Genomic DNA, 16,986 nt, shown 5'->3' on the forward strand with positions numbered 1-16,986 from the left:
AATCACTAGGCAGTCCTCTGTCATGGAATCTCAGAGCTAGAAGGGATCTAACCAACCCAATTTCTCTCAATCAGATTCACAGGGGAGAGAAACCTTCCAGATCAAAATCTCAGGAAACTGAATTACTTCCCGCAGGTTTCTTGGCTCCATCTTTATCAATACTATTAATAATATCCTTTTTATATAGTATTTTATAGTTACTTTTACATGTAGCATCTATAGCAGGGAAAGCACTGAATTTGGAATCAGATTCCAGTTCTGTTATTTACTAGCTATATGATCTTTACTAAGGCTCTTGCCTTCTCCAAGTCTCAGTTTGCTTATCTGTATAAATGAACAAAGATCAAGATTTCTTCAGAGATCCTTTCTGTCTATAAATCTTTGAAACTAAGAGGCCCTCACCAGGACTCAGTATCTTCAATATAAAATGGGGAATGGGGAAACTGAATTTCAAGGTCTCTTTTGACTCTAAATGCAGTTGTTTTATGATTCTACACAAGGGCACTTCGCATGTACTGCATCATTATTTATGTTTAATAAGCAGTTTAGCATGGTAAAAAGACCACTTAACTTTAAGCTAAAAGGCCTGTGTTTGAATCTGGGCTCTGCTATTTCTAAGCTGTGTGACCTTGGACAAATATTAACCTCTCTCTGGGCCTTTCTTGTTTTGCCTATAAAATGAGGGGCTTGGACTAAATGGTCTCTAGGGTCCCTTCCATCTTTAATAATCAGTGGAGTGGTATTGAGCAGACAGAGGTGGGAATGGGGAGAACATCTAAAGATTTCAAATAATAGTTTGGCTGGAACATAGCATAGTAGGAGTGGTGGTGGTGGCAGTGAGCAGTATAAAATGAAGCTGGAGAGTTGGGAAGGGGCCTCAAACACCAAGTTGAGGAGTTTGAATTGGATAGCAGGAAGCTATGGAAGGTATTTGAAGCAGGAAAGGGGCATGTTGCAAGCAATTTTATCAGAAGATAGATCTGCTGACACAGGCAGAATGGATTAGAAGGGTCAGCATTAGAGACTGGGAACCTCAAGAAAAGAAAAGCCTTTAACTTCTCTTTATCTGTGTTCTTATGACAAAAGAAACCACGAGGTCACAGTAGGTTCTGCCAAAATCAAGGACTTGTGGCTTCATCCAGGACATGGGAGTTAGGGGTGGGGGTGGGAGGTTAAAGCAGAAAATCAATGTGCTGAGGTCACATTCAGGGAACAGTATGGTGTATGGCTTCCTGAGAGAGAGTTTCATCACCAAACACGAATTTTCTGGCAGAGAATCTTCTGGCTTGGAGTATCTTCAAAAGAAAATACTCACCTCAGACACTTCCCAGCTGTGTGTCCCTGGGCAAGTCACTTGACCCCCATTGCCTAGCCCTTACCACTCTTCTGCCTTGGAGCCAATATATAGTATTTGCTATGTATATGTATGTGTGTGTGTGTGTGTGTGTGTGTGTGTGTGTGTGTGTAGCCAATACATATATGACTCCAAGACAGAAAGTATGGGTTTAAAAAAAAAAAGAAAATACTTTATTGTACTTGAGTCAGAATCATACTCAGAAGAGGCCAGAGGGAATTGAATCCTCACACAATAGGTGAGGACCCATTAAAAGCCAGTTTAGAGGGACAGGGAGTTGCCTCAATGGACAGAGAGGCAGAAGGTCCTTTGTTCGATTTGACCTCAGATACTTCCGCACTGTGTGACCCTGAACAAGTCATTTAACCCCCACTGCCTAGCCTTTACCACTCTTCTGCCTTGGAACCAATACTTGGTATGGATTCTAAGATAAAAGGTAAGGTTTAAAAAAATAAAAGGCAGTTTAGAGGGGGATGAGAGAGCTCTGAGCTGCAGAGCTCCAGACACTTATTTAGCAGTGGTTGTGAGTTAGTCCCTTCTGCTTCTTGGGCCCTCACTTTCCCATTAGCCTTTAAGATCTACTGAGTGGGAAAGGGATACACTGAGTACCAGAAAGATGTTTGGTAGAGGTGGCAACTGCAAGGTGAACCCAAGACTCTTCCTAGTGGGGGTGAGGAGAGTGAACAAAGAAATTCAATTCCACAAACATGTTACATACCTGCTATTTGTATTAAGAAAGGGCAGATCTGGAGACAAAGGTCCTGGAGGTAATTTGGGCTCCACCACTTAGTACCTATGCGATGTTCTTCATTTTCCCTCTATGAATCTGTTCCTTTGAATTTGATGACCCCTAAAATCCCCCGTAGTCCTAAATCCCAAGCATGGGCAATTCAGATAAAGAAAAGACACCCCCTCCCTTCCTCTAGATAAATTCAGCTTCCTTTGCCCAAAGGAAGTGTCAGGGATTAAGTAACTTCTATCAAACATAAGAACTTGCAGTCTCATCTAAAACAAGGATGTCTGGTATGTGGGGTGATACCTTATACTTGGGGCTAAGGTTACTAAAACATGAAGGACAAACACTGCCCTCAAGGAGCTTACAGTCTTATTGGGGAGGTGGAAAAGACAAATAACTGTAATCCAAGGAAGAGAGAGGAGAGGGGTCAAGAAAGAGTGCTTGGAGAAATTCTAACATAGACTGAAAATTACTTTCACCTGGGGGATTCTAGGTCTGGGTCAAGAAAGAATTCAAAGAAGAAAGGAAAGTCCTTCAACAGGCAGAGATGGTTTAGAAGTTCAGCAGGAGTTCTCTGTGGTCGAAGCTGGGGCTGGGGACAGGGAAGGGAAGTCTGGAAATAATGTTAGTGAATCAGCCCAGTGAGAAAAACTTCTGAACAGACCATTCCACAGATTCACTTGTTTTCACAGGAATTATGAAAAGTCATCTGATTTCTTATTTTATTTTTGTGCTAGAAGGTCCATTCCCAGATTAACCTTCTGAAAACTGCTTGTAATAGATCATTCCCTTGCCTGGCAGATAAAAGAATAGATTTCAGCTCTGCTGTGATTAGGCTCTGCTAATCACAAGTTGTGTGACCTTTGTCATTTAATTTCTCTAAGTCAACAAAATGTGATGATGATGATGATGATGGACTGGCACAATACTTTAAGGTGTGAAAAGAGTTTTCCACATATTTGATCTTCACCACGTTGTCAGGTAGCTAGGCACCCTTTATGCATGAGGAAACTGAGGCTCAGGAAAATTAAGTTAAGTGCCCATAAACACAATTAATTAGTGTTAACTTAGGTTCTAATTAGGATTAGAAGTCAGGTCTTTCTGACTCCAACTCTAGAATCTGATTCAAAATTCTATTTTAATGTTTGTTTAATGTTTGTACCCCTAGATACAAGATTCAAAGCAGAATGCCTTGAACACTTGTTCAGTCTTCTCAGTCATGTCCAATTCTTCATGACTTCATTTGGAGTTTTCTTGGAAAAGATAATGTACTAGTTTGCCATTTCCTTCTCCAGCTCACTTTACAAATGAGGAAACTGAGGCAAATAGGGCTAAGTGATTTGGTCAGGGCTGCATAACTAATAAGTGTCTGAGGATAGGTTTGATCTCAAGGGGATGAATCTTTCTAACTCTAGGCTGAGCCTTCTATCTGCCACACCATCTAGTTGTCCACCTTGAACATAGTGGGCATTTAATGTTGTATTGGTTGTTTTTCATTTTTTGTTTTTTTTTTTTAAGTTGATCTGAATTTTTAAAAAGAAAGGAATCACTCTAGATGATTTCTAGGATCCTACCCACTTAAAAAATTTATAGTTTTCTTTAAAACATAGTTCTTTCCCTAGCAGTGTCAATGGGGCTTCCTCTTCTTCCCCTCCCATCTCCCACAGGCAAATGACTTTGAGCACGTTAGACATATCATGGAAACAGCTGGAGGGTGGTGACAATAGGCTGGAACCTTAGAATTCTCCAGCCTCTCCTATCTGTTAAACCTCAATTTCTTTATCAATAAAAGGGGGCTCTTAGTACTCACACTACCCATTAACAGATGGATTGTGAGGATAAAATTAGATATAGGTAAAAATACTTTGTGACAGTCAAGCACAAACTAAATGTGAGGGATTATATATTATTATTTTTGAGGTAACTGCCTGATTCCATTAAATGCTTTCTCTTAAGCAGTTTTGCAATAGGATGCAAGGCAGATCTCTAAGACTCAGATTTAATCTTTAAACAGCCCCTAAACACATTTCATCACAGCTAAATTGATATGAATTGATGAATCTAGATTTAACAGGTTTATTCCCCAAGCAAGTCTCACTGTCACAGAAATTCATACAGTTGGGATGGTTATTTTTATTTTTTATTGTCGGATTGAGAGGTCTATATCCCTTCATGAGGAGTTAAAATGACTTCACATTCTATTGTAGCTTAGGACTCCTGTAAATTGGGGGATTTGACCAATCTATGTTGAACCCAGGGAGAAACTGGCATTTGATGAAACCCCATGGTCATGATAGAATTTGGAACCCTCTTGCTATTGTAAATTTTAAAACCTCATATACATTGGAGAAAGTTTTGTTGTCCCAGGGCATCATTCTTGGTCAACCACATCCACTTTACATATCAGAACCAAATCCAACTGAACTTGAGTAGTTGGTCCATAAAGCCCCCTTTCAAGTTCTCATATTTTGTGACTGTGAATAATCTCTTGCTCCACAACCTAAGCCAGAAAGAGAAATGTATATATATATATATATATTTTATCTGTCAGAGCCATTCCCTTATGAACCACCTTTATTTCTTATAGATCTTTGGGAAGGACTAGAGGACATCTCTAGGTCCTTCATCATTTGAGGGTCAGTATGGATGCATTTCTGCTTGGAGAAAATGGATGGACTAAAGGATGTCTCTAGACCCTTCAAGTTCCAGGAAATCTAACTTCAAGCTATCCATGTTACCCAAAAAAAAATGTGCTTTTCATCTATCCAGCCCTTTGCCTTTGAGAGAGGCTCAGAAAGGAGCATGCCTCTTGCATTCTAGCTCAATATACTTTCAATTTTTCCAAAGATCCAGTTCCTTTCAGTTTTGGAGTCATTCTCTCCCAAAATCAGCAGAAAGGATCTGGAGGTAGGAGTAGGGTAAGGGAAATTCTGTATGAAAAGTGCAGAGCATGGGAGTGTGATTAACTCTTAAATTGATAGATACTGGAAATATTTCCAAAACATTTTTTCCCTCTTTAAGGAACTAGAGTGGCATTTTGCTGGTATGGAGAGGATTTATACTTCAATATCCAACTTTCTTTTCTTCTCCTAGAATCATAATGGGTATTGCCAAGAAGAAAAACTCTTGTTCACCACAAGAAATGCCCCCCAAAACATCATGCTCCTTGTATTAAAGGTCTGTGCCCCTGAAATATTTGCTAAGAAGTCACTATTGCTAAGAAATCACTGCTTATTTCACTGCATAAAATTAGACCCTAAGATCTGAAATAAGGCCACCCTGTGCTTTTTATGCTGTAAGGGTGGGCCAGGAGATCATGGCTGCCTCACTTTGGATAGCTGGGTAAGAGGATTAAGCAACTGCTGGTTACAAGTCATCATCTTCCATGAGGATGGAGCCTAGAGTATGGCACAGGTAACTGTTAGCCACTTTGAAGTTCTTTTCCACTGAATCACACTTGGAAATCATCTGGTAGTGAAATACCATTGGACTGATTGTGACCCTAAGCATGAATGAGCTTGTTGATGATACCTTTCATTGCCTCAGAATATCCTCCAGCCCCACCCAGAATCTGAAAGCTTTGCTTTTCTTGAGCTTCCAGGACCAGTTGTCCACATAAATAATCTTCTCCAAAGGGAGTAAAGATGGGGTTTAAACACTGACAGAACCAGCAAATCTGTCCTATCAGTTTGTCCCTTACTCCCCCCAGTAGCAACTGTGCTACCCACAGGCCGTGCCATCACACATACTTGAGGGAGGGAAGGTCCCTGGATGGATTGGGTGAGTCTCTGTCACCTGGATGACCTCATTTTCCACCAGGGCCTGAGCCCCATCTCCATTAAGTTGCCTCATCCTCAAGTTTATAGAACCATAAGTTTTCCGAGGGCCCCTTGATACAGCCAAGTTCCTCCTCCGGTAGAGTTCCCCTTTGACAAGGGACACCATCAACAGGATGGACAGCAGCATGCCCCCCAGGGTGAGGAGGCCCAAGCCAGCAATGATACACTTGTCCAAGTGGGAGCCCAGGCGGGCATAATACATCTCCAACCTCTCCATTTCCCGGGCTGAAACTGTATCTGGGTTGACCCTGGCTTCCCGGGGTATAGCATAGGCTACCACCACCAAGAGGATTCCACTCACCAAGAAGACCAAGGCAAAGATGAAACCATAGTCCACTGAGTGGCTTGCAGTCTCGGCCCCCAGGCCCTCTTCTGACCTTGGAGAAAGGTCGTCCCTCTGGGAACGGGGGTGTGAGGTGCCATCCCGGTGTGGACTGGATGAGCTGCCAGGCATTGCCTCCTGTTGGTTCTTGAAACAGGTCTCTTGTTCCTCCTCCTCCTCGGAAAAGCAAGTATTCTCGATTCCCTCTCTCTGCAGGGCCGAGGGGCCAGGCTTCCCTTCTGGAGCTGATGTCCATTGTGAGAGTGTTTGCTTGGGGGGCCTGGGCCCATTGCCAAGGGTCCTTAGTTCCAGGGAGGAAGAGGAGGCCATTGGAAAGTAGTTATCCAGTTCATCCCTCTTAACCCCTCAGCGGCTGGAAGACAGAACAAACCAGGCAGGGACAGAGAGGAGAGGGAGCAAAAGTTGGGTCTCTGTCTTAGAAAGACATCTCAGTAAATGAAGGGAGCCCCATACTCCATGCACATATCTACACACGCATACGTATGCACACACACACACACACACAGAGCAAAGTACAATACATATGCGTGTACACAGACACACAGAAATACATAGAATACTTTGAGGATTGGTAGCAACTCTATGCATTCAGACTCCAGTGGAGGCAGCTCATTGACCCTCCACCCTTTAGAAGATAGTCTTCAAGCGCTGTTGTGGCTAAGCACACTCATTACCTGGTGGGCATCCTGAGATACTTAACCTTCAGAAGAGATATAGACTGTCATCAGAATAAAAGAGCTTCGGCAACTTACTAGGACTTGCCAGAGTTTGTCACCTCTTTGTCACCATAAGGCATAGAGGGACTTTAGCAGAGGAGATACACCAGCTGGACTTGATTTAACACGTTAAGGTTTGTAAAGCACTTTACATCCAACATAAACATGGGGTTTAATTCTCATAACAGTCCTGAGAGGTAGGTAGGACAAGTACTAATGCACTTGTACTAAGTACCCATTTTACAGATGAGGAAACTGAGGCATAGAGAAGGGACTTGCCTGCTACTACTAAGGGGCAGAGCTATTATCCCATTGCCACCAAATCCAGTCTTTCTTCTACTATGTCAAGCTGTCTCCCCACCATTTTTTCCTCTACATCAACAGTAAACATATATTTATATAAACAATTTTAGCCAATGTACTATCGGGGGATGCAGAGTTTGATAGGTAACTGAGAGGGAGGGAACAGATAAAGAGGAACACCACTTCCCTCTCAGGCAGAGCTGTCCCAGAGAAAATGGAGTTGGATCTCTGACCAGAGTTAAGGTAAGAGAAAATCCATACACCAACTATGGCCATTTATCCAAATGATAGCACCCATATCCAGACATAAGTATATACATAGGGTATATATACTGGGTGACTCAGTGGATTGAGAGTCAGACCCAGAGATGGGAGGTTCTGGGTTCAAATCTGGCCTCAGACACTTCCTAGCTGTGTGACCCTGGGCAAGTCACTTAACCCCTATTGCCTTGCCCTTACTGCTCTTCTGCTTTGAAACCAATACACAGTATTGATTCTAAAGTGGAAGGTGAGGGTTTAAAAAAATAAGTAAGCACATAGATGTGTACATGCACATGGACACATATGAGCAATCACAGAGTCACAGCCAAACACAAACACACGAATATTTTCTAGTCGAAATATCATTCAGAAGAGGAGGGGCCTGGGATGAGGAAGAGGCAGAGACAGCAAGAGATTGAAAAGAGCATAAAGAAATGAGACCCTTAAATCCCAGACCCGGAAAAGTCATTACAGGCCATGTGGGTCATTCCCTACCCAATTCAGTAGTCATTTATTCACCAAGTAGTCAGGTTACAGAGCGAAACATAGGAATATACGAAGCATTTTACAAGCCATCATATTTATCACTCTCTCCTGGGCAGGAGGAAAGCACTAATCCTCCCCTTCTCCCATGTACACATAGATATACACCCCACTACCACCACCACCTCTTTTACAAATTAGGATAGAGAGTGGCCTGGACAGTGAATAGAGAGCCAGGCCTGGAGTCCAGAGGTCCCAGGTTCAAAGTCTCAGATACTTCCTAGTTGTGTGACCCTGGGCAAGTCACTTCATGCCAAGTGCTGCTCTTCTGTCTTAGAACTGATACTAGGACAGAAGGTAAGGGTTTAAAAAAAATTAGGAAACAAGACTCCCAAGACACTACAGGAGGATGGCAGTTAAGACTACAAGCCAAGTAGCCTGACTCCATCTCAAGAAGGTTCTCTCTACAACAGGGTTGAGCAGATACCTGGAGTTCAAATTATCATCAAGAGTGTTGTATCATGTGTCCAGCCTCGAGAAGACAAGGTCGTCTCTCCCTATCGTGGGTCCAAGAACTCATGCATATATTTCAAAAGCTCATTCCCTACAATAGGGTCAGTGTACAGATAGGGACAGACAGTATAAATGGATCATAGATTTGAAGCCAGAAGGGATTCTAGAAACATCAAATTTAACTCTCCCTTTTTACAGAAGAGGAAACTAAGACCCTGTGGGGTTTTTTGCTCATGATCACACAAGTAGTTATACAACCAAAATTCAAGTCTAGATGCTCTGAGTTCATATCTAGCATTTTTTCCATTGTGCCACACAGGTACACCCATTTTATAGATGAATAGATTGAGAAGGGTTAAATGACTCGCATGGCTCACAAGCCTAGGCTCTCTGGCTCCAATATCCATGTGACTTTCCATTTCACCCTAATGCCTCTAATTCAGATAGGACTACCAACAGCCCAGAGGATTCTTAATGGTACTTTTCCCACCATACCCCAGTCTTTATGCCTTTTTATTCTTGTTTGTTTGTTTTTTAATCTCTTGCCCTCCCTTCCTCCTGTCCTAGCCTCTCAGTCACTTTCTCACTACAGAAAGGCTACTGGAGACCAGAGATCTCGGCTCAAACACTCATTAGCTGTACGATCATGCATAAGTCATTAACCTTTTCAAAACCTCAGTTTTTTCATCTATTAACAGGGAAAATAACATTTGCATGGATAACGAGAATGTTGTAACCCGCAAGAGAACTGGCCTTAGAGTCAGAAAGGCTTGATTTCAAGTCTGACTTCTGAGACAGACTGTGTGACCTAATACAAATTGCTTCACCTCCCAGTGCCTCAAGCAACCAAATCTGTGAGTTGCAGAAAAGGTGCCAATGCATACTGATAGAGGGAGCTCTTCATATGGAGCTGCTTCCATAGATAAAATCACAAATCCAGTAAAAAAGAAGAAATATTTGTCTTAACCTACCTCGCAGAGTTGCTGTTAGTAAACTACTTTGAAAACCAAGTTTTTATTATTTCCTCTATTTTTCCTCTCCTGCTTTGTCTTAGATATGATGGAACACTCATAAACACTATTTAGCTTGGATGGTGGCCAAGAAGCTACAGAAATTCAAAGACTCACATTTGTAAAAGAAGAGAATGGATTAGGAAACTAAGGCCTAGAGAAGAGAAATTATTTGCCCAAGGACATAGGAGTTAGTGGTAAAGGCCAGACTAGAACCCAGGTCCCTTAACAAGCCAAGCTGTATTGTAGACTCTGTGGGACCAACTATCCATATTTATAGCCGTGTTTATCTGCAGGTTTGTACAAGTATCTCTGGGTGGGCTATATAGACAATCCCAAATACAGAATGTTCTCTTCAAAAGAACCCTTTCTAAATTCGCACTGCATCCAGTGGGGTCTGATTTCAGTAGCTTGCTCTGTACAGTGTGTGCCAGACAGAGATCTATTCAGAAAAGGAAAATGGAAACTAGGAGCCACTGTGTCTTCCTCTGAGCCTTCAGCCTTGCCTGTCTCCCAGAGCACAGGGAAGTTCATGTACCCTCCACCAACACCAATCTAAAGGATAGCCCAGAAAATGTTATCCTATACCCACCTTCTAAATACACACACGCACACACATACACACCATAATTTGGCTCAGAAAGGTCCTGTGCAAGAAGTAATCCAATTCATCAGCATTCTCTAAATTGGCATCTCATTTAGCCCCAACTTGGAACTTTTTTCCCCCCTTAGAATGGCACAGATAAAATACTCCTGATCCAAATTATAACTATCACACATAGACACACATACTCACATGGACTCATAGATACACATATGTACCCTGTAAACAGATAATCACATAGATAAGACATTCTCATACAGTCACATAAAGACAACAGCCTTTTACATATCCTTAAATAGAGGCACACAGAAACAGACATGCTCCATAAATAAATGTGTGGTGTAATGGATAGGGGGCTAGATCTGGAGCCAGGAAAACATTCAAATTCTGCCACCACCTTTTACTAGTTATGTGATTATAGGTCTCTGAGCCTCAGTTTTCTTATCAGGAAAATGGAAATAAAATCTGTAGCACTTACCTGTCAGGGTTGGGAAGATGATCAAATAAAAGTATGTATGTAAAGCTTTACAAACCTTTAAAGCCCTATTTAAATGTCGGCTACTACTCAAATAGAGATACACACAAGGATAGATAGCTGATCTCATAGAAAGACACATACAGATAATGTCTCACATACAGCACAAATGCAGGCAAATGTACAAATACAGACATACTTTCTCCTACACATACAAAGAGAGATACATGCATCGGGCTTCTCTGACACAAAAGCCAGATACATTCACGCACACGGGTACTCTTTCTCTGGCACATGAAAAGGCAAGCACACACAAAGACAAAGATGTGCACACTCTTACACAGAAATATACACTAGTTACACATCCAGGCATGGGAAGTTGGACACACACACGTACGCACGCACACACAGAGCCAAGCTTGCATCCTCCCTTCTTCCCTGGCTCACACCCCCTTCGTCCTGTTCTCCTTCTCCCCCTACCTTCCCATCCCTGGTCCAGCTGTTGGGGAGGAGGGGGAAGAGAGAGGAGGTAAGGGGCGGGCCAGGGGCAGCCAGTATCTGTCCTAGGCCGGCGGCCGCTGCAGGATAAGGACTTGGGCCAGGTTTGCGTGGAGGCCCCGCGAGGACTCCGACAGAGGTCTGGGGGGCTGGGGTTTCGGAACCAGCGCGGAGCGTGGAGTGCCGCCGGCTCCGCCCTCGCCCCTCTGCTCTCCCTCCTTGGCGCCCTTCTGCCTCCAGACCGAGGTCAGCGAGGCGCCGATAGGGAAGGGGAGGGCGCAGTGGTAAGCTCCTAGCCGCTGCCGCGCCCCCAAACCCGAAGATCCAAGCACCACTAGCTTCTCCAGCCACCGCACCTTCGCCCCCTCCCCCCTGCCAAGGACACTAAATCTGCGTCTCTCCCAGCCCGGAGCGTACCTGTCCAGGGGCCACGCGGCAGCTTGGGTGCCCCCAGCCCAGGTGCCAAGGAATCGGGGGACTAGGCTACAACCCCCCCTCCCCACCTTCCACTCCGCTCCACCCCCGGTCCCGAGATGCCCAACGACCAGGCGCCCGCCTTGTTGGCCTCTCTCCTGTAGCTCCAATCTTGGAGAGCCCAGTCTAACCCAGCTGTGGCCCGAGCCGGCTCCGTACTTATCCCTCCTCCTTCTACCCTCCACCTCCTTGTCTTCCTCCTCCTCGTTGTCTTCCTCTTCCTCCACTCCCCGCAGCCCCCGGCGCCGCCCCGCCCGGCGTCCCGAAGGGAGGGGAGCTTGAGGGAACCTCGAGCTCAAATCAGAGTCCTTACGTACCTGCGAGGGGGCCAGGGGCAAGCTGGGAGCCCAGTGTGTGGTTGACCCGGGCAGCGGGAGGGGAGAAGGGAGGGGAGCTGGAAATTACGGAGTAGTGGAGTCAGCGAGCTGAATAGTCGGTCCTCACCTCCTCGGGCTATTGGCAGACCGCTGGGCCCTGGGAGCCTGTAGCAGGGGGGAGCGCGGGGGTGGGGCAGGAATAGATACTGTCGGGGCGGGGTGTCTTGCTCGCCTGTGGGGTCCCAGGGGGTCTATTGCACCAGCCACTGCACTTATCGAACCCCAGTGAGCCTTGTTTAATAGCATCGCCACCACCTTTACTCCCCGCCCCTCCCCTCCCCCAGAGTCCCCAGGGCAGGGTTGAGAGGACTTAGGGACACCCTCCCAGTCTGTCTGGTCTCTGTCTGCACCAACCAGCCTTTTATAGCTGGGTCTCTAGCGCTGCCCTGTTTAGCTTCGCAGACCCATCCCCAAATCCCCCAGGCAGCCGACTACTAAAGCTCTACATCCACCCGCGTGATATGAGTGGGGAGGGAGGTAGCAGCGAGAGGGGGGAGGGGAAGAGGGGACCCGGAGATATAGGGGTCCAAATAGGTAGAAATCTCTTGGGTTACAGCACTCTTCGAGGTGGCGTGGGCCCCGGGCGCCCCCTTAAGGCAGAATGGGAGTAAGGTTCCCTTCTCGGGTATCCACTCCAGAAAAAGCGTTCAAAAATCTCTTTCCTTTGGACTGTTGTGAATAGTCAACTTTGTAGCAATGGCATTTGACATCATCCTCCACCCCCTCACTCCCAACACACCATGCAGCTAAAACTGGTCCGCTTCTTTCTCTTAACTTCACTATCTCTTCTGCAGCGGGGAAGGTAAGGAGGGGTCTTATCTCAGCTGGAGTGTCAACCCTGGAGGTGGGAAGAGGGTACTACTTCAAGTCAAAACTTGAGTAGTCCATCTGGCAGGTTTGGAGGGTGGGGTGGGGTTCTTTCTTCCACGATCTGTGGAATTATCTTTACAGACCTGTGCTCTTTAGATAGAAGTGTTTGAAATCACAGAGTTCCTGGGGACCTTGAAGATCAGCTTCTCGTCTGTTCTTTTCAGGCCTGTCGTTACCAGGCCAGAAGGCTTCTCTTCCTTTCCCTCCCTCCCTCCTAGTACCACTCTGATGGAGAGTGGTTTTGTCTCCGCAGCTAGATCCTCCATTGTCTGAAGTCTGAGAGTGAGACAAAGACAGAGAATGAAGATCATAGCATTTATCACTGGAAAGGGCATCTATTCCAATCATCTCATATTACAGAGGAAGACATTGAGGCCTGAGAAAGGAGAAGTAACTTGCCCAAGGTCACACAGTTGGTGGCAGAAGAGTGATTGTGTTCATTCTACTACGCCATGCAACCTTTCATTTTCTTTGTTTTAAATGCAGCCCCTGCCCAAGTTAGGGCTGATCTGTTTTGACTGATGTTAGAATGCATTCTCTTAGTCTGCTCAAGACATCCAGGGAGCTCAGCCTCACTGAATATAGGAAAATGAATTGATGGACTCTCTCCAAATTCTGGTGAGAAAGTATGCCTCTTGGTACACACAGAAACTCAGTCACACACACACACACACACACACACACACACACACACACACACTCCTTCCCACATTCTATCCAAACCTCCTACTCTTGACACTCTGAGTCTTATCCTAAGTTTTCCCTCTTACTTGGAATCCCATTTCATTTTATAGATTTATTGGATTCATATCTCCTATCCCTTCTCTTTCAAAAGATATGGGTCTTATGTAAAACCCAGTGGAATTGCTTGTCAACGATGGGAGAGGGAAGAGAACAAGGAAGGGAAACAATGGGAAACGTAACCTTGGAAAACTTATGTGTAAATGTGTTACTGGAATAAAATAAAGAAAATTAAAAATATATATGACTCTTAAACCTCACCTGACTCCTTCCTGATCAAAAGCATGAAAGCTATATATTTTCCTACAGACTTTTTCCAGGAAGCTAGAAAGGGAAGAAAGGAAGGAAGGATAGAAAGATGAAAGGGAGGTAAAGAGAAAAGGGAGAGAATGAGAAAAGAGCGAAGAACATTTTAAAAAGAAGTTTTTATTGTGTTTCCCAGAGAACTATTGTGTGCTTTCCCAGCAATGTGTGGCAAGTCAATCAATAGTATTTGATGGTGATGAGACAGCTGGAACTCACACTACTTCCAATTCTTGTGGCACCCCCAATTAAGGGCTCAAAATACCTTTATATACCTATCTCATATACCTGTACAAATCTATAAGTCTGAGATTCCAGTTTGAGTTCTAGGAGTTATCTTCCCTGTGACTGCTATGATCATTAGAATAACTGGGTTCCCAAGACAAAGTTATAAGGGTTATATCCTCCTAGATACTAAACCAGCCATCCAGGTAAGATGCCACCAGGGAGACAGTGGTGCCTGGGCTAATTCCTCATGGACCATTCAATTGGTTTCAATTCCACAAACATTTACCAGGTGTCTGTGAGGTATTGTGCTAGGTGATGAGGATACAAAAGTGAAAAATGACACAATCCTTGTCCTGAAGGGCCTTACATTCTCCTAGGACTGGAGTTTATAACTTTTTTCTTGGTATTTTAGGATGATTGGTTTTTTTTTTCAGTCTGGTAAAGTCTATGTACCACTTCCTAGAAAAATATTTTTAAATGCAAAGAATAAAATACATAGAATTACAAAGAAAAACAACCATCCTAAAATATGTTTATCAAAGATATAAAAGACAAATTCATGGATCTCTGGTTGAAAACCACCTGTTGTAGGTGATGAAGAGTAAATACTATACAGGGTCAGGTATAATAGGAGCAAGGAAGAGATTTAGATAAAAGATTCTGGGGAACTTTGAGTAGGATGACATTACTTTCAGTTAGGTAGATCAGGGAAGGCTTCAAGGAGGAATCTGAACAGAAAGACTAAACACAAGAAAGATAGATGGAGAAAACTACCCATATATAACTGCCAAGCCATAAACCACAGAAAGTGATTGGTGCAGTAAAAGCAATAATAATTCACAAGAAACAAGAACAGAATCAGCAATAAAACTTGTAGTGTCAGATCTATATACAACAATATCTAGAACATGGATAATAAAATGAATGAAAGATCCTAACAAAAGGTAGCAAATCCACCCTCATGGATATCACTGAGACTTGGTGGCATAGGAATCCTGACTGGAACATGACTACAGAACAATATATGATGACTATAAAAGGGCACATTCCCATTTTTCAGTGTATCTGTGATCTTGCTCAATGTGAATATTCCCTCTGTGAAAAATAAAAAATAAATACTGAGGAGCGAATTATCTGAACCATACCAGCATTTATTGTAAAAACTTGTAAATGGCAAAATGTCAGGGTCCAGGCCAAAGACCTTGTGCTTATGGGTCACAGAATATATATAGAGCCATTACGTAAATTCATCCCCTTAAAAGAGGTCTTCTAAACACCTCTTCTCAGAGGGCATGACCAGAGAAGATCTCTTTACATAATACTCCTTCTTAAAAAGTAATGATCAATCCATAAATGGTAAAAGCTAAGGCCACTTCAGGTAGCTTCAAAGCCAACTGAGATATTATACTATCTGGACACTTTCCAGGGTGCTGAACACATGCGCAGAGCTCCCCTTGACTTACCAAGGCATTTCAGAGGACTTTCTTAGTGATTTTTACTCATAGTATGATTATTGATTCCTGATTCCCTTACACAATTATTCAGTTAATTAATAATTGGGCTTATCATCAATCTATTATAATTATGGCATTATTATAATATTGGACATCAAAGAAATTTATATGCAGAAGCTATATGCACACCTTTTATACCTCTACCAGTACATTTTACAGTCCACTTAGATCTCATCCTAAATTATTTTTTGTCCAACATCTTCAATTAACCTTCCATAGCAGATTCCATTTTTATCACACACTTTCCTATGTGATTTTTGTCTTAAGATCTCCTATAACTTTTCTGTAGTGTAGTCTCTTTCTCTCATACACTTACTGGTTGATGTCTTTTATACCTCTTCTTGTACTCATCATTGGGATTAATGCGCTGTAAGCCTGCTTGCTCCCACTATTCATTTCTCCACTGACCTCTGAGTCACCCACAGTTTTGATTCTTCACAAATAGTTCCATGTTTCACAACCACAAAGCACTGCCAGGAGAATATTAATATTAAAAAGAAGGATTTTTTTAGCAAAATCTACCTTATTTCAAAAGAGCAGACTCCATAAAAGGGTTGTAGAATAACACTCTATATTATGACAATATCCTTACCTGAGGAAGCAGTAGAGGAGGAATTGGGACAGATCTTGGATTGTTGAATACAGTCCCCAGAGATAAAGACTCTGGGGGAGAGATAAGACAAAGATGTTGGGATGAAGAGACAGACCAGAAAGCAGAGTCAGGACCTAAGCAGCTATTGAGGTTGAAGCAGAAAACAATCCCCAACCTAGCTCTTTCCCCAGCTTTCTCCATATTGTTTGTGGAGTAATTTCAGATTCCAAATATACAAAATCTTTCCCCTTAATCTTTTCTTTTAAACCCCTACCTTCCATTTTAGAATCAATACTGTGTATTTGTTCCAAAGCAGAAGACTGTTAAGGGCTAGAGAATTCGAATTAAGTAACTTGTCCAGGATCACACAGCTAGGAAGTGTCTGGGGTCAGACTTGAAGCTCTTAATCCACTGAGCCACATAACCACCCCCCTCCCCACTTTCCCTTAATCTTACCCAGAACTAAATGAGACAGGAAGATATTTGGGAGTGAAGATTGAACAACACATTCCATGAGAAGGGAAATTTTGGCTGTATTTTAACAAACCATACAGCCACAGAAAAGTCTATTGCCTGAGTCTTAAAAACAACATTGGTAGATAGCATATTTCTTACATGTCGCAAGTCTAGAATTTGGTCTACTTTTTATATTTAGGGAAGTTATTTCATTTTTCATAACCCCATATCAGTGATGTTATTTTTAAGCCCTCCCTGAGGACAGCTTAGTGACTCAGTAGATTAGATGAGAGGTC

The 16,986-nt window shown here is 43.3% G+C and overlaps 1 protein-coding gene across 3 annotated transcripts; it reads right to left on the reverse strand.

Moving 5' to 3' along the window:
- Positions 1-1,500: 1,500 nt before the first annotated feature.
- TMEM74B (transmembrane protein 74B) lies at positions 1,501-12,542 on the reverse strand. 3 transcript variants are annotated; one of them, XM_007474500.3, is made up of 2 exons: positions 11,927-12,542; positions 1,501-6,624 (listed from the first exon to the last, which is right to left on the reverse strand). In XM_007474500.3, the coding sequence occupies exon 2, from the start codon at positions 6,579-6,581 to the stop codon at positions 5,811-5,813; it is 771 nt and encodes a 256-aa protein (XP_007474562.2). In that variant the 5' UTR covers positions 6,582-6,624; positions 11,927-12,542; the 3' UTR covers positions 1,501-5,810. The 3 variants fall into 3 exon arrangements, with proteins under 3 accessions (XP_007474562.2, XP_007474565.2, XP_007474564.2); XM_007474503.3 differs by lacking the exon at positions 11,927-12,542 and adding an exon at positions 11,769-11,907; XM_007474502.3 differs by lacking the exon at positions 11,927-12,542 and adding an exon at positions 11,553-11,818.
- Positions 12,543-16,986: the final 4,444 nt, after the last annotated feature.

Source organism: Monodelphis domestica, chromosome 1, assembly GCF_027887165.1.
Source record: "Monodelphis domestica isolate mMonDom1 chromosome 1, mMonDom1.pri, whole genome shotgun sequence".
Classification (NCBI taxonomy): domain Eukaryota; kingdom Metazoa; phylum Chordata; class Mammalia; order Didelphimorphia; family Didelphidae; genus Monodelphis; species Monodelphis domestica.

Excerpts from the sequence above, each read along its gene's own strand:
- TMEM74B (XM_007474500.3), bottom strand. The coding sequence starts at position 6,581 with ATGGCCTCCTCTTCCTCCCTGGAACTAAGGACCCTTGGCAATGGGCCC.